The following is a 22,155-nucleotide window of genomic DNA, read 5'->3' on the forward strand; positions in this document are numbered from 1 at the left end:
TCACACCTCCATCACCCAAACAGGCCTACAGGCGCCTCTCTCTCCCTTATTTACCCACTCACACACGCACACACACACACACACACACACACTGCCTCTGCTCCCTGCCTCGTCACGCTGTGAGTTAACACTGTCTCTGCTCCCTGCCTCGTCACGCTGTGAATTAACACTGCCTCTGCTCCCTGCCTCGTCACGCTGTGAGTTAACACTGCCTCTGCTCCCTGCCTCGTCACGCTGTGAATTAACACTGCCTCTGCTCCCTGCCTCGTCACGCTGTGAGTTAACACTGCCTCTGCTCCCTGTCTCGTCACGCTGTGAATTAACACTGCCTCTGCTCCCTGCCTCGTCACGCTGTGAGTTAACACTGCCTCTGCTCCCTGCCTCGTCACGCTGTGAGTTAACACTGCCTCTGCTCCCTGCCTCGTCACGCTGTGAGTTAACACTGCCTCTGCTCCCTGCCTCGTCACGCTGTGAGTTAACACTGCCTCTGATCCCTGCCTCGTCACGCTGTGAATTAACACTGCCTCTGCTCCCTGCCTCGTCACGCTGTGAGTTAACACTGCCTCTGCTCCCTGCCTCGTCACGCTGTGAGTTAACACTGCCTCTGCTCCCTGCCTCGTCACGCTGTGAATTAACACTGCCTCTGCTCCCTGCCTCGTCACGCTGTGAGTTAACACTGCCTCTGCTCCCTGCCTCGTCACGCTGTGAGTTAACACTGCCTCTGCTCCCTGCCTCGTCACGCTGTGAGTTAACACTGCCTCTGCTCCCTGCCTCGTCACGCTGTGAGTTAACACTGCCTCTGCTCCCTGCCTCGTCACGCTGTGAGTTAACACTGCCTCTGCTCCCTGCCTCGTCACGCTGTGAGTTAACACTGCCTCTGCTCCCTGCCTCGTCACGCTGTGAGTTAACACTGCCTCTGCTCCCTGCCTCGTCACGCTGTGAGTGGAGGCAGCAGAGTTCCTCACCCCGCCAGGCCCCAGAGAGCGCTGCTTACGTGTTTACTTATTAAAGACGAGAAGTGCAGCTCCCGTCCAGATTTAGAGTCACTCTGGCTTCAGCTGAGGCCCACTCACAGCCCCCGATCCTCTGACCCTGACGCCCCCCTGTCAGCCTCTCGGGGTGCAGCACTTAGAGAGACTCAGGGCTGAGCATGGGAGTCTGGCGGGCCGATCTGGTTTACAAACAGCTATTTACAGTCAGGTAGAAGCGAGGCCCTGTTGTTGTGCTGAGTTAGCTCTTTGAGCTGCCCTGTTTTCCAGCTTTCTAAACCAGGCTGGAGACGCAGAGAAGACTGCAAACGTACTGAACCGTGATGAACAGACAACCCATGAAACAACTGTGTTGATCACAGAATGCAAGTGAACTCGTGTCTAGCGAGGGAGAAAGTGGATGCGCACTAAATGATTCTCAGACCAGAACAAAGGCAGAGATGTGATGGCTTTCTGATATTTTTTTATTATTATTAACGTACAGAATCTGTCACAGATTTACGGTGCACGTAGACAAACTCAAAACCACAGTGGTTCGCAGAACCAACAAAACAACAAAACCTGCAAGAATTCCACTTAAGATTGACAGAAACACAAACAAAACAAAGTAAAAAATAAACTCAAATCTCCAAAGTCCTGTCAGGGTGTGTGTGACAGGCCGTCTCCCCTCCCTGGACCTGATGTGACCTGAATATGCAGCACCAGATGGCCAGGCAGGCTGGAGGGTGAAGCCAGCCAGCTCTCCTGCTTCCTGCATGGATCAACCGACTTGTTGTCTCACGTTAACTCAACTTCCTGATACGTATCTCTGGTTAGAGAGAGCAGAAGATTGTCCTTGCGTAACAAGGTTTTTATTTAATTTTTTTATTTGGTACGTTTTGTAACATCTGTACAACATGTTTTTTTTATTTGTATTTATTATTTATTTATTTTACCTCAGAAGTACAGAAATAGTGAAGTGATGCTGTATTTGTCAGACCAGGTTATATACTTGATTCTCCCTCAGGGAGTAGCATGTTGCAGGAGCCTGTTAGAATCATTAGACAGGTTCAGGACCAGCCTGTCATTTTTCACATGTTCCTTTTTGTCAAACTCTTGTTTTTCAGACCAGAGACTCAGACTCAGATCCACTGAGTTGACCTTTGACCTTCTCTGGCTCGTTTTAATGAAGTAACCGTCCCTCAAACACCAGGAAGAACATTTCCATAATCCCATCGGCCCCCGATTAGTCTGACAACAGATTACAATGAAAGATACTCAATTTAACTGTTATGGCTAGAAAGCAAGTTTTATTCTTTTTCTAAATGTATTTATTATGGTTTCATTAAATCCATTCATAAAAAATTAAAAGACATCTGTTAGCTCCTGATTCATTGAAGATGTTGGTTTTTGCTTCTGTTATTGCTGCTCAACTTGGCTGACATCATCGTATCTCAAGTGTAAACCTCAGTTTTCTTCTCAGTTCTGAACCTGTGGATCCTGAGGGCCATCATATACCCGTCGGCGTGACCTGATTACGCAGGTTAGCGGTGCTTTGTCTTAAACACCACCACACAGTCTCCATGGGGTGGGTTTACCCCTTTGCAGGGGCAGTAAAGTGTGTGTGTGTGGGGGGGGGGGAGTAGGACTAACTACCCAGGGTTGAAATGGCCTTCACGGGGCCCAAAATTCTTCGCGGTACCGCTGCCCCTTCACTGTCCTCACCCACCCACAAAAAAACACACATCGCCCTCGAAAAGATAAGAGTAAAGATTAATTAAACCGCATTAGATGACATAAAATACATAAAATACAGTGTGTTTATCTTTTTTTATTTAGTCTCCTTGCAGTTTTTATCTGTGATGGTGATCAAGAACTGGGCATTTCCTGAGCAAGGTGATGACATGACATTACCAGCCTGTACTGACCTCAGGATCGCACGCACGTCCTAAGATGCATTAGCCCGCAAGCTAAACCCCGGACATCAACAGTAAATCCTTGTATATGTGAAATAATGTGGCTGATTAAACGGCATATAGTGACTGTATTATTTGTGTCAGTTCAGTGACAACTGTTTTTGTGAAGGTAGTAGTAGAAAGGGTTTGTGTCCATGCAGTTGACCAGCTCTGTTTATCACTAGAGTAAGAACCCTCACTGTGGTCTGTACGACAGTGCAGAATACACTCCAGAAACATAGAAACAAATGTCTACAATAATCCCATAACGTCTTCAAATGAGCAAATTTATGGCACCTCAGTCGGAGGAGAATCTGTGGTTGTGCGTTAGTCCGTATGGAAGTACCGTCTGTTGTGTAGTCCAGAGCACGTGATGTCGAGAGAAAGCAATATCTCTGTCTCTCCCTCCCTCTCTCTCTCTCCCTCTCTCTCCCTCTCTCTCTCTCTCCCTCTCTCTCCCTCTCTCTCTCTCTCTCTCTCTCTCTCTCTCTCTCTCTCTCTCACAGACAGGTCTTCAGAATTGTCGAACAAATAGTCGCCCTGATAATCCCCACCCCCCTTCCTCCCCCGTGCTGGGAAAAGTCTGTCTGCTCCGTTCATCTTGCAGTTCATAGTCTGACACACACACACACACACACACACACACTGAGCTCTGTTCACATCTGCAGCACCTGTCTCCAGGCTGGCAGTGTTCGTGGAGAAGGGGGAGGAGGAGGAGGAGAGAAGGAGGAGGATGGAGAGGATGAGGAGGCCTGTCAGACCCACACTGCCGTGTTATAGTCAAACAAGGGCTGTGTTCTCTCCACTCTGCCCTCCGCCAGCCTCCTGTCTATGAGGATCCCAGAGAACAGGGGCCTGGGGTTCCCCGGCTCCTCCAGGGCAGGCGCCCCCGGCCGACCCTTCCCCTGAGGGGCCCCCGCCGCCCAGAAGGGCAGGTAGAAGCTGCCTCGGGCCTTGGAGGCCGGGGCCTTCCTGGGCCTCTTGGAGAGGCCGCCCTGGGGCCCCGTCTCCGGGGCTGCCGCCCAGCCCGGCCGCTCCTTCAGCAGCTTGTCCCGGTCTGGACGCACGCCCCGCAGGAACTTCTTAAAGATGTTGGTGGTGAGGGAGAATTTCCTGCAGATCTCCTGCGAGCGGCTCAGACGGAGAGGGTGGGCAGGGGAGTTGGGCCTGTCGGAGCCCCGCCCACCCGCCTCCCCTCCCTCCTCCCGGTCCTCCTCCTCCCTCTCCAGTTCGGGCAGGTCCAGCCAGTTCCCCACCAGGTCTGCAAACACGTTGTCGCCCAGGACCAAGGGCTGCCGGTTGCGACAGCGGCTCATGAGCGAGGAGGTCCAGTCGCTGGAATCGTCCATGCTGTCCTGGGAGAAGTCGCTGTCCAGGGAGGGGCCCTCTCTGGAGAGACTGTACAGGATACCTGGGAGGTCCAGGGGCTGGGGAGGGGCCTGGGCGGGGGCCGGGGGAGGGTGGCTGAGCCGGGGGCCGCAGAAGTCCACCTGGGGGGCGGTGTAGCCTGACACCCTCCTGGGGAGAGGCCGGGGCTGGGGGTGGAGGTCGGGGTTGGGGAGGCTCAGGGTCTCACTCTCCAGGCTGGAGGAGGAGGGAGAAGTGTCCAGACTGCTCCTGTGTTGGTCAGCCCAGCTCTGGCTCTGCCTCTGGCTCTGGCTCTGGGACTCTCTGCTTGTAGTCCGGACCAGAGGAGGCCTGGGGGCCAGGAGGCCGGGGAGGGGGCCACAGATGGGTGCTGCCGCTGGGGGAGGGGGCGGGGGGGCCGGGGCCCCTGGGACAGGACGGCCTGAGACGTCTAGCTGCTCCAACGCTGTGTGGACCTGGAGGAGCTTGAGTTCCTGAAGAGCCCCCATCATGGAGTTCATCTGCACATGGAGGCCATCACCTGCCTCCTTCATAGACAGCTGGAGGAGGGGAGAAGTGGGGAGGCCAGGGATGAGGAGGAGGTGAAGAGGGGAGGAGGAGGAGGGGAGGAGGTGGGGAGGAGGAGGTGAAGGGGGGGGAGGAGGAGGAGGTGAAGGGGGGGAGGAGGAGGAGGTGAAGAGGGGAGGAGGAGGAGGTGAAGAGGGGAGGAGGAGGAGGTGAAGGGGGGAGGAGGTGAAGGGGGGAGGAGGAGGAGGTGAAGGGGGGAGAAGGAGGGAGGGGAGGAGGTGGGGAGGAGGAAGAAGGTGAGGAAATAGACAGTTAGTTTAACTAAACTCATTAATTTAACCACATCATCTTTTACATTCAGGCCTGTCACAACATCAGCTCAGCATTGCCCTAGTACAATAACATGCCAACATTAGGGACTGAGGAGAACACAAAGAAACCTGTTTATTCACTGTCTGTCTACAGTACTGTGATGACCACATGTCTGTCTAGTACTGTGATGACCACATGTCGTTACTTTGATGCACCGTTGGCCGTTGTGCCACGAGGCTTTCCATGTTTTGTTTTAGGTCACGTGATCAGGTTTGAGTGACAGCTCCCCCCATATGTGCTGCGTGTGAGTGGATCTGGGACCAAGACAGATGGGGGGGGGCCCCCACTCTTTCTCTCTCCCTCTCCCCCACACACATGCTCTCTCTCTCTCCCTCCACACACACTCTCCCTCTCCCCCCACACACACACTCTCTCTCTCCCACACCTTCTCTCGCCCCCCCACACTCTCTCTCCCACACCCTCTCCCATTCTCCTCTCTGGTCTATCTTTTTTCTTTTCATCTTTTCTATCTCTCTTTCTCTCACATGTCTACTCTTCCTCCCTCTCTTCACCCATTCCTCTCTATAAATCATGGTCTTGTAACCAGCAGTGACCCTAAGGGAACAACTTGACTTCCTGTCCTTCCTCCAGACACTTTTCACTTCATATAAAAACACACGTTACCCATGACAACACGTCACCCGTGACAACGTGGTACCCAAGACAACGTGTCACCCGTGACAACGTGTCATCCTCTCGCTTCTTTGAACCAGAAAGAAGAAAAAGATCAAAGTCGTCTAGATATTTCTGAGGATGGCCCCAGGCCATCTACAGTAGCCCCACAGAGCTGAAGCTCTCAGCAGCATCTCTCCCAGCACAAGCAGACACACACTGAGGAAGTACAGAACAACTGATCAGCTTTCAATCTCCTTGATCCACCAAACTGGATGTTAACTGTCACCTCTGCTTCACAACACTACAGTCTGTACAGTGACACTGCTTCACAACACTACAGTCTGTACAGTGACACTGCTTCACAACACTACAGTCTGTACAGTGACACTGGGGGCGATGAGAAAACACCCCAATGTTTTGACCTTTACCAGCCCCTCCACCCCACCTCCACCCCTCTACCCCACCTCGACCCCTCTACCCCTCTCGACCCCTCTACCCCACCTCCACCCCTCTACCCCACCTCCACCCCTCTACCCCACCTCCACCCCTCGACCCCTCTACCCCCACCTCCACCCCACCTCCACCCCTCTACCCCACCTCCACCTCACCTCCCCTGGGTTGAGAGAACCAGCTCACCTCCTTGCTGTGTCAACAGAACCAGGGCTTTCTGTTCTTCTCTGTCCTGTCAGGTTGAGATTGACGGCAGTCACCTTTCGAACCCAGAAGACTGACAACCCTTATATGAGGCGCCCACCAATGAGGGGGGGGGGGGGGGGGGGGCTCTGTGAGTTGGCAGCCAATCAGATGTGTCTAGACACTAATCCCTAACGGTGGGCGTGTTCTCAGTCAAGCTCACAGTAATGACAATGAGAGAGGGGGAGGGAGGGGGTGAAGGAGGGGGAAGGAGGGAAAGAGAGAGGGGGAGGGAGGGGGTGAATGATGTAAAGAGGGAGACAGAGAGGGATGGAGGAAGAGAGAAAAAAGAGAGGATGAAAAACAGTTAAACAGAGAGGATATATATATATATATATATATATATATATATATTAGCATCCTCATAGACATATATTGGCAATGGCATTCTCAGTTGATCTGTTGAAGAGGTGAAATGAGGGAGAGATGGAGAGATAGAGAAAGGGAGATGGAGAGAAAAATGGAGAGAGGGGGATTGAGGAGGGAGAGTTAGTAAGAGTCACAGCAGTGTTGGTGGGATGGGAATAGGGTGACAGCAGTGTGTGCAAGGGGGGGGGGGGGCGGAGGCAGGGTGGCTGGAGGGGGGTCATGCCATATGTCTAGATGGCTGATAGATAGATGGACTCTTTAATGGATTCAATTAAGCATTACACCATTAGAACACATGGAGGATGAAAGGAGGGGGGCGACAGTGATATTGGAAAGTACCCCCCCCCCCCCCCCCCCCCCCCCCCCCCGCACACTCCTCCTCCACACCCAGCTCAATCACACACTGACACCACACAGGATGGGAAAGGTTCATGTGCAGCAACTGTGTCTGACAGTAGCGTCACACAAAACACGCTAATGCCGTGGGAACGGTTTATCTGAAGTTTTGTGCAGATATAATTATAATCTCCTAGAGAACTCGTCCAGATGACGACTGCTAAAACACACAAGACATGAAAGAATGATATCCTTTCAATTTCTAACACGTCACGTTTGTATTTTACAGAGTAGGCCTATTTGAAGTTTGTATTCGTTATGCAGACACTTATCTACATCGGCATACAACTAATGCATTCATGTTGTTTTTATTGAATGTATTTATTAATGTTGTATTAGTGAAACTAGTGCATGAGCCGTCCACCTTTCCAAACAGCTGCTGACAGCGGTGCGCATTAATCCTATTAAGAGCACACAATCCCGAATGTTAAATATGTTCACCCATACGCAGTCGAAATCTCCAATAGAAAGTAGAGCTGAGATCAGACAAGCCTGTAGCTTAGCATATGGAACGGTGGAGATCTTAATAGCCGGTTGCGAGGTCATACTAAGAAGCCTGGCCATGCATACTCTGCAAGACAAAAGGGCATTGTCTGTATTTCGTGATAACACGCAGGCTAGGTAATTAAGCCCCATCAGCTTGTCTTTACTTTCCCGTCTCACACACATACGGCTGACTTCATTAGGTGTAATTGGCTGACTTTACGGGCTGGGAAACCGCGAGTAATTACTGTTTACTTTCAACCACGGACAAGTTCAAAGAGTTGAGCTACATATCGCACCGTCAGAGCCGCATAGCTTGGCTGCTGTCGACAAGACCGTGACATGCTTGACGCCTCGGGCAAGGAGGTTTTTTGGGAATACCGTTGTTCCAAAGGCGGCTTTATATTCTTTAGTTTCGAAATATCCTACATTTTCCACCTTTATAGTTTCGGTGTCTTGTTTCGTTCAAACACGCAAACGCTGACTCGCAATCTCTCCTCTCATCCAAAATACATGAATCTCCAACCAAACGATAGGCTACAGTACAAAAGCAGTATTCACCCCACTTCCTAGTCTCTACAGATATTAATAATTCATAACATGCCCCGAAGAAATGAGCCTAGTCATATTGTTGACCTGACTGTGCTAGCTAGCTAAACCTATTTGCCGTCGTCACTGCCTAGCCTCTAAAACTCGCTGGCCTAAATATGTCAACCCTTGCCAGACTCTATACACACCAGCATCTCACGCTGCTGGGCTATTTTTTGGAGGTAGCTATAAACTAACTAAACTAAACTTGCTAATTAGCGATACCCCGCTATTAGCTGACAGTCACCGTTAACACATGACAGGAGATGTAACAGAAGTAGGCAGTAGGCTGCAGCAGTAGGCTACGCCAAATCCTCTGGTCTTGCAACGAAACGAGGAAGAAAATTTTTTATAATGATTTTGATTAACGTCTTTTAAGGGAATTGGTTCAGTTAAATCTGGAGAAAATGATTAGACAAAACTTTTAGTTCCTAAGGGAATCTGGTCTTGGACTGTTCGGGATGCTGCAGTTTATTCAAGTTAAATCAGACTGGATATTACATTAATTCAGAGTGGGCTACAGTAAGTCACTGGTTATTCTGTAGGTTACTGAACGTAGCTCGGATGTTTATTTGCTATTAAGATGAGCTGTTACACATCAAGTTAAAGTCTATTGTCAAAATGCACAAACATTTTAGGCTATCTGCTAATAAAGGCTTGATTTTCCGACCTCCCCCAAGTGCAGACAAGTAGGCGTAGACGAGAGAAGAAAAAAAAAACACGTAACACGCAAGAACAGAGAAATGCTCGCGAGGAAGCTGGATGAAAACGTTACTAAAAGACAACCCATCTATCTTCATGGTGACACACTTCAGACTTGAAAACGTCAAGGTTGGAGATGAACACAATCGCTGTCTTCAATCTATTTTAAATGAAGGGTCATTCAAAGTGAGCATTAAAAGTTCTGTTCTTTGGACTATGATGTTATGTCTTACCCAGACAGAGTCAAAGTGAAGGGCATAGCAGTTGAAAGCCCAGTAAGTGTTCATTCAATCAAACCAGCATCAATACTCTTGCTAATCATATAATATGCATGAATCTGAATTAAATCCCACTTAGCATAAATAAATCAACAGGATATCTTTGCTGTGGGTTGAGATTGAGCGTCTCTAACGTAGTCTCTCTCAGTCAGGAGGAGTTTCAAGCTCCTCACTCTCAACCCCACTCTCTGACTGCACACGCGTGTGTGTAGTCACACAGAACGTGTGTGTGCGTGTGGAGTTTGTGTGTGAAAATGAGTGTGTATGTGGTGTTTTATATGTGTAAGTGTGTGGTGTTTGTGTAGGCATGTGTGTGAGTTTCCAAATGTGAATGCAGGCTGTCTTTCGGAAACCATGTTGAAGTACTTTAACAGGATTACTAGCACACAAATAATATAATATAAATGACAATAAAAAAAACATAAACATACAAATTTTAGAGGTCGTATTGGGTGTGAACCCAGCAACCTCCTCCAGACCAGACGTACAGAGGCGGCGTACACCAAGCCTATTCACGGTTGTTGTTGTTGGCCACAGCATGAGGAGATATAGAGGCCAAGGTTATCAAACACTAGCCTGTGCCCATGCAGAAGGGATTGTGTGTGAGGGGTGTGCGTGTGTGTGTGTGAGGGGTGTGTGTGTGAGAGAGAGGGTGTGTGAGGGGTGTGCGTGTGTGTGTGTGAGGGGTGTGTGTGTGAGAGAGAGGGTGTGTGAGGGGTGTGTGTGTGTGTGAGAGACAGGGTGTGTGAGGGGTGTGTGTGTGTGAGAGACGCTGTGTGTGATGGGTGTGTGTGTGAGAGAGAGGGTGTGTGAGGGGTGTGTGTGTGGAGAGACAGGGTGTGTGAGGGGTGTGTGTGTGAGAGACGCTGTGTGTGATGGGTGTGTGTGTGAGAGAGAGGGTGTGTGTGTGAAAGAGAGAGAGGGTGTGTGTAGTAGAAGGGGGCGTTGTGTGGTTGGGTCGGAGGAGAGGGGGAGTTATATGGGGGTGGGACAGGGTGTATATGGGAGAGAAGGGTTGGGTGTGTGTCACTCCCACCCTACCTCTCCTGCTCAGTACGTATCAATGCTGGCTTGTGTAGGCCAAGGGCAGATTCACGCTCTGTGTCCGGGGGCCACAGGCTGTGTTTGTGTCACACAAACACTATGTGCAAATACTGCCCTTAATTTTGTTTACCCAGTACAAATAGTAAATCCTTTCCTGCTCTCCTCTCTTCTTTCCTCCCATCACCCTCCTCTCCTTTTCCAGAGACTCCTAGAGGCTGTCAGTCACTTGATGAAACATTCAGACATCAGCACTCCATGGGAGCCTCACCAACGCTACTTAGTTAATCACCGAGCGCTCTTTCACCGAACTGCAACACGGCGAGAGCTAGAGACGATCCAAGATCTTTTATTAGCGCGACGATTAGCGTGAAGGCAAAACATGGTGAGTGTGAGTTCAGTAGGAAGGTACGCGTCACTGGGACTCTTTCATCCAGTCTCCTGTGCATGCTCTATCTGCGAGGCGTAAACAGAGACAGTGTGTGAGGTCATCTTAGCCTCCCAGCTCCCCCACACAGCTGCCAGCCTGAGCCAGGCTGGTTCCAGCAGGCAGGAAGGAAGGACTGGGGGCTGGAGAAGGGAGCTGTGGGGGTCTACACACACCATACACACACACACAAACCATACACACACACACACCATACACACACAGAATACACACTCACATACTGACACCACACCACACACACACACACACACACACACAGACACCACACACACACACACACAGACACCACACACACACCATACACACACAGAATACACACTCACATACTGACACCACACACACACACACACACACACACACACAGACACCACACACACACCATACACACACAGAATACACACTCACATACTGACACCACACACACACACACACAAACCACACACACACACCACACACACATCAGACACCACACACACACACAGACACACACACACACAGGAGCAAATTACACCAGAAATGTTTCCTGTCTTTACTGTCAAAGTGTGGAGAAAGTTAGCAGTTTTTTCACAACACAGAGCTCTGAGGACAGAAACCACAGTGGCAGTTACAATTTCAAATATTTCCCAGCATTCTATGAGCTCATGCACAGTGGCTTTTGAAAAGCATTCCAAGATGACAGTTATGTGTGCATGACTTCAGGCATTAGAAAGATAGAAAGGCACAAGAGTGAAATTAGCGCCAGTATCTCTATCAAACGATCGTGTCATGTTCGGATCCCAGAGGTGTGCCCTCACGTAGACATAAATGTAGTCTGGAACCTTCTAGAACAGATAGCGGAGAGGGGAGGGAAGGGGAGACATGGCAGAGGGCATTGCTATTTACATTTTCACTCAGCTTTGACTCATGTTCTAGTGTGGTAGTAATGATTCAACCGAGGTCGGTTATTTGAAATTTTTATAGTCTCTCTCTCTCCCACTTTGCCGGGGGGGGGATTCATCGTTTTCCCTGGGGGGTCATGCTCACGTTAAAGCATGTGGACGGTGGGTTTGAATCTAAGAAATGTTCCATCCGTCACAAGGCACAAAATGGAGTCAGATGGAGCTGAGGTTGGGCGAGGCGTGGGTGAAATGTACATCCTTAATGTAGCGAGTCCTAAACGTGTTCAGTCATCTGTGTGGGACTTGAAATCGTGTTAAGCGCAGGACATGGCAGCCAATTCAACATATTCCAAGTAGAGACAACAAGATTTTGGACTCAAGTCCAGCGTCTACAGTGTGAACGCACGTTCCCAATCATCATTTCACTGTGTTCAACTATACAACGCGTTTGCTTGCGTTAGACATTCCACTAATTTCTTTGTGCCCAAAATTGACCCGAAATCGAACACTGACCCGAATCGTAACCCTCCGTCTACAAAGTGTTCGCTATCACCGTCTGTATCAACTGCTGGCCCATGAACTGAGAAATTCAGGTTGTGAAAAAACACCAGACTGGGACTGTGTGCTGAGCAGCAGTCCACAGCGGTAATAGATATAGACTAGGGGTCAAAGTTCACTGTTCGGCCTAACCTGACCCTGGCCCACACAGACAGGGCCTCCTGACCCCAGACTGTTCACACCTCCCAACAGCACTCCCATAGGGGGAGAGGGGAGGGGAGGGGAGGGGAGGGGAGGGGAGGGGAGGGGAGGGGAGGGGAGGGGAGGGGAGGGGAGGGGAGGGGAGGGGAGGGGAGGGGAGGGGAGAGGAGGGTGAGAAGGGAGAGGGGAGAGGGGAGAGGGGAGAGGGGAGGGGGCCTGGGGAGGGGAAACTCCTGATGATGGATCTATGCTGGCTTGTAATCTGGCAGAACATCTATAGTAACGAGTTTTCCCCTAAACTATGAGCACATACCCCTTCCTCACAGTCTCACATCAGTTTCACGTGTCAAACTGTAAAAATGTATCTTGATTTTCCTCCTTCACAACCTTCCCTCTCTTCCAGGTTTCAATCTGAACCAATGAGGAAAACCCTCCAAACGAGCCCAGTGTTCCTGACAGTCTGACAGGGGAGAGTGCTTCTCTGGGTTCCTCCTGTCTGAAGAGGCCACTGCCAACTTCCTTCCAGGAAGACTCAAGACGCAAGGTTAGGGGACGTGTGACTGCGTTGGCAACGCTGAACCCAACAGATTGGGCTCCACATGGCAGGTCTAACGTGGGTTGGGGGGTGAGAGCTAGGAAGAGGGGGAGAGACAGAGAGGGAGGTAAAAAGAGACAGAAACAAGTAGAAAGAGAGGGGGAAAGAATTAGAAAGAGTGGAAGAAAGGGGGTGAAAAAGAGGTAGAGAAAGAGAAATAGAAGATGGGGGAAATAAGAGGGAGAAGAGAGAGAGGGAGAGGTAGCAGTGAGAGAAAGAAAGAGAGAAAGAAAGAGGGAAGCAGAAAGAAAGAGGCATCTGCTCTCTGGATGTTTCTCAGCTCTCAGACGCTTCTTTTTATATAGATGGCAAAACGACAACACCATGCAGCCCCTCCACGGCCGTACCTGGTAACCCGTGCCAACCGACAGACGCGAAGCTAATTTGGCGGAGACAGCCCAGCCCACAACCAGCAGTCCTCATGTTGCATAGCCCCCGTAGCGACGGGTGAACGAACGTGCCTTTGAAGATTGTTCCAGAAGAATCTGCGGCAGTCATTGAACACGGTTCGGCCAGCTGCCAAAAGATTAGGATGTGACAGCGAAGCTCCATGTAGGATTGTGTTCGAACATTTCAAACGTGGAGACCAACTCTGGATCTCTCTGTTTGTTATTGTCAATCCTAAACCGTTAGGACAGGAAGCTGAATTAAAAAACATTGAGAACGAGAGACCAATAAACCTAAAGGCATTAGACTGCTCTTTTTATAAGGAGTGGTTAGATTGATTCCTGGAGACTATGGAGAACTTTAAACCAACATCCAGAATTATTGATAAAGTCCAAAATAGAGTCCATAAAATGCTGCACTGTTCGGAAAAGCCCCCCCCCCCCCCCCCCCCACACACACACACCAAAAGACAAGACTTGCCATGAGAGATAAAAGAAAACGGTCTTTAGTTTGAGCCATTAAGCTTAAATGAACATCTGTCACAGATGTGCGGGTGGGGGTGGGGTATGCGAGGAAGCACTTCCATGCTTAGCGATTAGAATATAACCATTATTTGTGTAAAATAACTGTCATTTATACATATTAATTCAGACAATTAATACTATTCAATCGTTTCTATTCATATCGAAGACAGTGGGTTATCACGTTCGTGTTATTAGTGAATTCGCTGATGTGAAATGTGTCTACTGTTGTGTACCTTCGACGTAAAGCAATGACGGGGAAATATCTGTATTTCTATAATATTATTTTATATATGTCTACTTCTTTGTCTGCTCCAGATCAAGCTCAAGTTTCCCAAAAACGTGCAGTCGACTGGATCATCGGATGCATGCACGTAAGCCCATACAGTTTACAAAATCTACACACGTTACGTTACTGTTACATTGGTCTAAAGTTAATAATCATAATGATAAAAACACATACCAATTCCTGCTTCAATCGTCTCAAGCAAGTATCCATATTCTTGCGCTCTGATTTGGAGAGATGAGGTCGCTCCATCTCCTCTTTCAATTAAAGCAGTCAGTCTAGTTGTTCACTGTTAAAACGTGTTTGTCGTTCAAAAAAACCTAAATGATCCCACTTGCCATTAAATTGTCAAACGGAACACATCCCTTTTATTGTGATATGACGGTTTGAGAGAGAAAAAACTCGCGGATCTTGTTCTGGAATGCGCGCGTCTCTTACGACACGAAATCTCGACGCAAGATTTCAACTCTTCTCTTTACCGCTTCATCCCCCCAAAATGTTTTCAAAGATTTTAAAGAATTCCAAATTGTGATTTCTGTGGTCTGCACGGTAGGAAGTCAGTAACGTGACTTGTCACTCTTCCTCGCTACTCAGTGTGCATGTGGGGGTTTTCCCCATTCAGTGAAAGCGCTTACGCTGAACACTCAATTTCGTCCAATGAACTGCTCTCTGAACCTAGCCTTGCCCACTGTATACCCTGTTTGAACTGAAATGAAATATTCATGTCTCTGGACCTTTTCTAAGATTAAGTTACAGCGAGTCATTGTTGTAGGCCAACAATTTAGCCAATTAAATCAACGATTACTCTCTCAATGGTAATGTCAGAGCAACAGTGAACAAAGATTAGATCTAAGATTAATTTTGATTTGTTTTCAAAGGGTCAGCAAAAGCCATGTGCCCCGAACTTGTTTGTGTGTGTGTGTTTGTTTGTGTGTGTGTGTGTGTGTGTGTGTGTATGTGACTGTGAGTGAGTGTGTGCGTGTGTTACTGTGTGGAAGTGGGGTTGTTTGCGTGTGTGTTCCATGATCTGGATGGTCTAGATTGGTGTAACTGTGTGGTAGGGAACATCATGTGACCAGCCAAACGCTGCTTGATTTAGAGAGCAAGGTAGCAAAGAAATAAGGGAGGAAGGAAGAAGCCATTGTGAGAGTGTTAAAACGCAGCCGAAGTAAGGTCAGGACAGGCATTGTGAGAGTGTTGAGACACAGCCAAAGTGAGGTCAGGCATTGTGAGAGTGTTGAGACACAGGCGAAGTGAGGTCAGGACAGGCATCGTGAGAGTGTTGAGACACAGCCGAAGTGAGGTCAGGACAGGCATTGTGAGAGTGTTGAAACGCAGCCGAAGTGAGGTCAGGACAGGCATTGTGAGAGTGTTGAAACACAGCCGAAGTGAGGTCAGGACAGGCATTGTGAGAGTGTTGAAACGCAGCCGAAGTGAGGTCAGGACAGGCATTGTGAGAGTGTTGAAACGCAGCCGAAGTGAGGTCAGGACAGGCATTGTGAGAGTGTTGAAACACAGCCGAAGTGAGGTCAGGACAGGCATCGTGAGAGTGTTGAAACGCAGCCGAAGTGAGGTCAGGACAGGCATTGTGAGAGTGTTGAAACACAGCCGAAGTGAGGTCAGGACAGGCATCGTGAGAGTGTTGAAACGCAGCCGAAGTGAGGTCAGGACAGGAAGCACCTGAGCAGCAGGCTTTTGTTGTGAGAGAAGAAGGAGAGGGAGAGAGATTCCTCCCCCTTCCTGTCTCCCCCTTATTCTCCATTCCCTCCCGCCTCCCCCCATATTCTCTGCTGTATAACTATTTTTAGAGAGAGATGGAGAGGAGGGAGAAGTAGAAAGAAGGAGAAGGAGGGAGAAAGAATGAGAGAGGTCGAGAGGGAAATATTGAGAGAGAGGTGGAAAGAGAGAGAAGACAGGGAAAGGGAGATAGAGAGTAAGATATTTAAAAAGAAGACAAGGAGAAAAGAGAGGGAGAAAGTGATGACACGTTCATATTAGTAAGTAATGTCCAGTTGTCTGGAGGCTGGTGGAGGGAATCTTGCTCCACCTGTGACCTTTGACCTCCAACCTGCAGCTGCCTGGGCCCACTTCCCTTCAGCTGTCGTCATGACTACAGTGGCCTGAGGAAACGTCTACTGACCAGACCACACACACACACTCACACACACACACACACACAGAACCAACTGTTTCCCATCCGTCACCCGGGAACAGACTACACCAGTCTGGGATCAGGACAGAATGCAGTTCTGCTCATGTCTTTATTAATAATGCATCTGTTACTGTACATGTCTTTATTAGGCTGTGTGTTGTTAATGTAATGTATTTATAAAGCAGCTGCTGTTGTTGATGGTGTTTTTGCTGCACTGTACTATGTAGTATTGTAGTTGAGAAACATGTTCACTGTGTCTGGTAGCTGAGATGTGGTTACTTTACACTGTGTCTGGTAGCTGAGATGTGGTTATGTTGCTGGTAAATACTGACTCGTCCTTCACTACCCGATTATTGAAATACGGTTAGATCTTAGGCACAGCTGATCCTTGATCTTGTATTACTCACATCCTGTCTGTTGCTTGGTGTGTAGCACGTCTTCTAAGTGATTTAGTCATCAGTCTAGCAGAAGGAATCCAAGATCAAAGGAGATAGGTATTGCTCAGTGGTTAGGGCATTTGTCTGCTCTCTGATCAAGACGTCCCAGGTTCAAAACCTCCCCTCGTACGCCTGCTTGGTGAATCCGTTCAGACACACATCAAAGGTGAAGATCTCCCATGGGCAGGAACGGTCAGATCAAAAAGGATCTCTAGGTTTGCTAGGCCATCCCTTCTTCCCTCCTTAAATCTTTATCTTCAGTCTCTCTCCCTCCCTCCTTCCCAGCGCCCTTGCTGGTTCGATCCTCCAATCGGGTCGGACCAGGAAGCACGGTACAGCCACTGCCTCCTGATTGGTGCACTGGGCAACTCATCCAATCAGTGAGGAATCAGGAAGTCATGTGAATTGAAGGGAGCGATCTGGCCCCTGAGGAGCAACACGGAGCTCAGAGAAGTTCTCCACTTCAGTTCAGGAGATTATAGATCAGTGCAGGAGGTTTGAACAATGTTTGGGGTTTTGAATGTTGAAGCTGTTATCCTTTAAGCTGACACTATTATTTAGCATAACAGAGGCCAAGAGTGTTTTAATACCTGGTAGAATGTGTGTGTTCATGGTTTGTTGTGTGTGTGTTTTTGTGTGTGAGTGCGTTTGTGTGTGTGTGTGGACTGTGTGTGTTGACCTATATCTGGTGTTATTTAGGACCTTACCTGCTTGCAAGCACTTCTTTTTGCTTAAGCGGCAAATGTAGCCACACTGACACCTATAGGTGGATGCATGTAACTGCACTGTTACGTTTTTGAGCCTAGGAATGTTACCTTAGACAAGTTTCACAGATGCACACACACACACACACACACACACTCTTACACACACACACACACACACACGCACACACACACACTCTTACACACATACACCATGCACACACACACACACACTCAGTCCTCCGTGACCACCAGCAGTATCATCTGAAGAATGAATGTCAGCAGAGCGCACGACACTGTGAGTCACAAAGGAGGTGTTGATGAATGTCTGTGTCAGAAAGTGTGTGTGTGTCTGAGTCACAAAGAGTGTGTGTCTGTGTGTGAGTGTGTTTGTGTGTGTTAGAAAGAGTGTGTGCGTGTTTGTGTGTGTGTGTGAGTGTGAGAAAGACAAAAAGGGAGACAAAGAGAGAGAGAGGGACAGAAACAGAGAGAACATCACAGCTCAAAAGGGTATTTAAGGTCTTGGTTGCTAGTGCGTGACAGACAAGCCTAGTCACTGTTCATCCCAGTTTTAGTTCCATCACTGCTGGATTCAGCTGTGTCAGAAAGCTCTTAGCCAGACTTGTTAGCATTCCTTTTGATCCAAGCTTGAACTGCATATTCATATCAATTATTTATCATTGAAGCTGCACATTTATATGTTATTTATATTTTAACTATGTTGTGTGCTATTGAATGTATAACTGCACTATTATGTATTTTTAACTGCGTATTTATAAGATTACTGCATATTAAAGCTTTGCTTTGGTTGCTGTGTGTATCAAACTCATTATAATGGAATGCTTTTGAATATTCACTTTCATCCTTGACCAACCCCTTCCATGATTGTCAGTGTTTTTACCAGATTCAATCTGAAGAAGAGACGGTTATTTATCTCTCAGTAACGACACACGCACAGGTGCATGTGCAGCATGTTTTTCTGTGTGTGTGTGTGTGTTTGTGTGAGGAAATGATTCTCATTCACACTGTAAAGGTCTGCATCAGCCCCTGAAGGAAAAGCAGGCCAGCTGTTTCTACTGTCTTTATCTCTTTACACGCCACAGGAAATGACACCAGACAGCAAACAGAAACATCCACATGACATAATACACATCGCGGACGCAAAAGCTAGATTACAAAGAACAAGAAGGTGAAAGTCAACAGGGACAAAGTCAAACAAATAAACACATAGAGCACAGGAAGTGACCGTTTTCAACCCCCACTTGAAGGAAGTGCGTAGAACCAGCTGCCCCATGGTATCCCACAACGCAGGAGGAGGAATGGGATGAGCAGCTCGGTGGTTAGAGCATTTGGCTGTAAATCAAAAGGTTGCAGGCTAAATTCTCCCTCTGCACATTGCGTGTGCTAAATAAATACCTTACAAAGACACATCCTAGATTGCTAGGCTGCCCTCCCAAGCCAAAGGACAGTAAGTGCTCTTTAAGAAAAGAGCACCTCATTTTTTTCTCATGAACACAAACCTATTGAGACATGAGATTCAACCATGTCAAGTATTCAAAGCAACAATAATTCTTTAATTTTGATCCGATTTCTGCCCAGCCAGTTACTGCCCTTTTGCTTGGGAGGAGAGAGGGCTTGCTCTGGGTGACCTATCACCTTTATGGAGCCTAGGTCCAGTTCACAGCTGGGAGGAAGTTAGGGCACCCTGGACAGGAAGCTGCAGGGTTAAGGGGCAAAGGTGACAGTGAGACCGAGTTGGATGGAGTATCTGTGTCCTGGTGTGTGTCAGAACAAAAGTACTGGTCTTAGAAAAAAACCAGGAGACAGTTTGTGACCTGGCCCAATGTGAGGGAGCAGCTTTGTGAAATATGAGGGGTGCACTTGATATGATTCACCTGGTACCATGAAACTAATGCCACAGCACCCGTTGTGCAGAGTGAGAGATGAAACAAACTTTCCTCTCATACTTACAGTTATTTCAGTGAGTGTAAAAATGGCATCTCAGTATCACGTAAACCAAGTGGACCAGTAGCAGTCTTTAAAAACGACTAGTCGTTTCTTAAGAACAAACCAGGTGTGTTGAGAGAATCTTGGCTAACATTGTCCTGCTCATACCTCATGGGTTGTGAAATGTCACGTGATATGTCATGTGACATGATACGTCATGTGATATATGTCGTGCGACGAGAGCTGCCATGTGATATTAAATATTATGTGATGTGTCACATGACAGGTTAGACATCCACAGTTACATTTGAGCACAGGTTCATCGCATCCTTTTCAAAACAACCTCAGCTCTATTTAATACCTGGTCGAACACACACTAAACATAAAAGCCAACGCAAAATATATCATATTGAAACATACAGATAAAAATGAATAATTTACATTTAAAAACTACGTTCTTTTGTTGTTATTGTTGTACTGAACACTTTGGAGTCACAAGCTACGGACCTTGACTAAGTAGGAGCCGATCAATAGAGAAGGAGAGAGAGAGCGAGAGGGAGAGAGAGAGAGACAGAGGGGGAGGGAGAGAGAGGAAGATGAGAGGGAGAGAGAGTGTGGGGGTGGAGAAAGTGGGGGTGAGAGGAAGAGGAGAGGGGACAGAGATACAAGGGAGGGATAGAAGGTGGGAGGAGAAGAGGGAGGGAAGAGAGGAGGGGGGAACAATAACGAGAAGGAGAGAGAGAAGAGGGAGAATAGGTAGAAAGAAATACGAGGGGGAAAAAGTCAGGCGATAGTGGTTCAACACTCTATGAAGGTTGGGAACAAAAGTGAAGGAACCATTGGGATCCAAAACATCAAGCCTACATAAACCTCATTAACACACACACACACAAGTTCAGATGTCAAAAAACTAAAATTCCCAAATCGAATCAATACCGTGTAATAACTATTTAAGACAAACAACACATAACACAAATTAGAACCACAAAGTGACGTCAAGCTAGATAGTCCACTTCCATCCCCTCTCCAGAGTTATATCCACGCCGTGACCAAGTCTACAGGAAACAGTACACAACGTCTACATCCACAGTGTCACTTCCTTGTTCCCATGATGCACTTCTGCTGGCCTGAACTCGCGTTCGAGGATCATCCTATTGAAGTGCTTCCTAATAGGTTGCTAACAGGAAGTGCTTCCTAACCTAATTGTCAACAGGAAGTGAAGTCCTATTCACACAGCCAGGGACAGTCAAGAGTTCTTCAAATCAGAGCAGGTTCTCCTTCTGGTCTGCTGCTCACAACAATCATCCTGCCAGCCAGCCAGTCATCCAGCCAGTTAACCAGCCTTCCAGCCAGCCAGTCATCCAGCCAGTTAACCAGCCTTCCAGCCAGTCAGTCAATCAGACAGCCAGTCACATCCAGTGAGGTAATCAGCCAGTCAGTCAGTCAGTCATTCACAGAGCGGACACTTTGACGATGTTGGAGCTGGTGGTCTGGATGCTGGGGGGCTGGGGGGCTCCAGGGGGGCGGGGGGGGGCTGGGGGCGGGGCGGGGGGGCTGGCGCTGGGCGGGCCCGTGGAGACCGTCTCCATCTGGGGTCAGGGCGGTGGGGGTGGGGATGCTTATGATCGCCGTGGTGATCTGACCTCCCTTGCAGTTGATCCTGCCCACTTCCCCTGGCTTCATGTTGAGGCTGGAACGACTGAGGATGGAGGGAGGAGAGACCGAAAAAGAGAGAGCAGGAGAAAATCTATTAAAGTCTTTAAATAGCAAAAACTAACTTCAGCGTGCGTGCACTCTGTGAACTGTACGCACGACAACCAGAGATCTAAACAGAGAAGAAGAAAACCTTCACTCGGGCCTCCACACTTGTCGCAACAGAACCACATATAAACAACAACAACACTACAGCGCACTCTAATGGCTGCTTTGAGAACTGCACGCGTGAGCACCACCACAGTGGTGCAGGGGGGGGGGGGGGGTCAGATGGCTGAGCGGTGAGGGAGTCGGGCTAGTAATCAGAAGGTTGCCGGATCGATTCCCCGCCGCGCCACATGATGTTGTGTCCTTGGGCAAGGCACTTCACTCTACTTGCCTCAGGGGGAATGTCTCTGTACTTACTGTAAGTCGCTCTGGATAAGAGCGTCTGCCAAATGACTAAATGTAAAATGTAAATGTCCTGGCTCTGTGAGGCTGACCTGGAGGAGTGGAGCTGCTGCTCTCCTCTCTGCTGGATGTGGCTGGCACTCAGCTCCTGGAGGGGGGCCTGGGGGGTGACCTGCAGGGCCAGGGAGGGCGAGGGGGAGGCGTTGGGCAGCGCCCTCTTGCTCCTCCTGTGGGAGCAGCAGGTGCTCTCCTGGCTGGAGAGGGAGGGGCTCCGCGAGGCGGGGGGGGTAGCTCTGGAGCGCGGTCTCCAGGAAGTTCTGCTCGTACGCTTGTTCGTCCACAAACTCATGAGCCTGGAGATGTGGAGGGAGGGGAGGGGGAGGGTGGGGTCAGCAGTGAAAACATGTTTGTATTTGAATCATCTCAATAGTACAGTGCATTGATGCCCATATAACACATCATCATACACGATACATGGTTACCGTAGTAACAGCACCTGCTGTAATATCCATCTTGACCTTCTGATTCTGTGCAGCGTGTGTTTAGAGTGAGCAGAGGCCTAGACTCACCGTGGTCTTCTCCAGACACAGCAGCAGGTGGTGCTGGCTCTCGAGCCACGACGACGTCTGGTTCAGCTTCTGGTTGTCCTCCTGGCCTGAGTCC

At 48.8% G+C, this 22,155-nt stretch overlaps 2 protein-coding genes across 4 annotated transcripts in view; both read right to left on the reverse strand.

Annotated features, from left to right (window-relative positions):
- Positions 1-1,443: 1,443 nt before the first annotated feature.
- On the reverse strand, positions 1,444-14,806 carry inka2 (inka box actin regulator 2). Of its 3 annotated transcripts, none has more exons than XM_047026645.1 (2): positions 14,327-14,806; positions 1,444-4,830 (listed from the first exon to the last, which is right to left on the reverse strand). In XM_047026645.1, exons 1-2 carry the CDS (start codon positions 14,399-14,401, stop codon positions 3,679-3,681), a joined length of 1,227 nt encoding a protein of 408 aa, XP_046882601.1. In that variant the 5' UTR covers positions 14,402-14,806; the 3' UTR covers positions 1,444-3,678. The 3 variants fall into 3 exon arrangements, with proteins under 3 accessions (XP_046882601.1, XP_046882603.1, XP_046882602.1); XM_047026647.1 differs by lacking the exon at positions 14,327-14,806 and adding an exon at positions 13,303-13,417; XM_047026646.1 differs by lacking the exon at positions 14,327-14,806 and adding an exon at positions 6,422-6,442.
- A 5,965-nt stretch (positions 14,807-20,771) lies between these two features.
- kcnd3 (potassium voltage-gated channel, Shal-related subfamily, member 3) overlaps positions 20,772-22,155 on the reverse strand; it is a 45,984-nt gene continuing 44,600 nt past the window's right edge. Inside the window, 4 exon segments of the mRNA XM_047025636.1 lie at positions 20,772-21,088; positions 21,585-21,775; positions 21,777-21,845; positions 22,062-22,154. Of these exon segments, the coding sequence (XP_046881592.1) occupies positions 20,833-21,088; positions 21,585-21,775; positions 21,777-21,845; positions 22,062-22,154 (609 nt within the window). The 3' untranslated portion in view covers positions 20,772-20,832.

Source organism: Hypomesus transpacificus, chromosome 9 (genome assembly GCF_021917145.1).
Source record: "Hypomesus transpacificus isolate Combined female chromosome 9, fHypTra1, whole genome shotgun sequence".
Taxonomy (NCBI): Eukaryota; Metazoa; Chordata; class Actinopteri; order Osmeriformes; family Osmeridae; genus Hypomesus; species Hypomesus transpacificus.

Coding starts and splice junctions, on each gene's coding strand:
- inka2 (XM_047026645.1), bottom strand. CDS start 14,401: ATGGAGCGACCTCATCTCTCCAAATCAGAGCGCAAGAATATGGATACT. Junction 4,831..14,326: donor GACGATTGAAGCAGGAATTG/GTATGTGTTTTT, acceptor CCCCTCCTCCAG/CTGTCTATGAAGGAGGCAGG.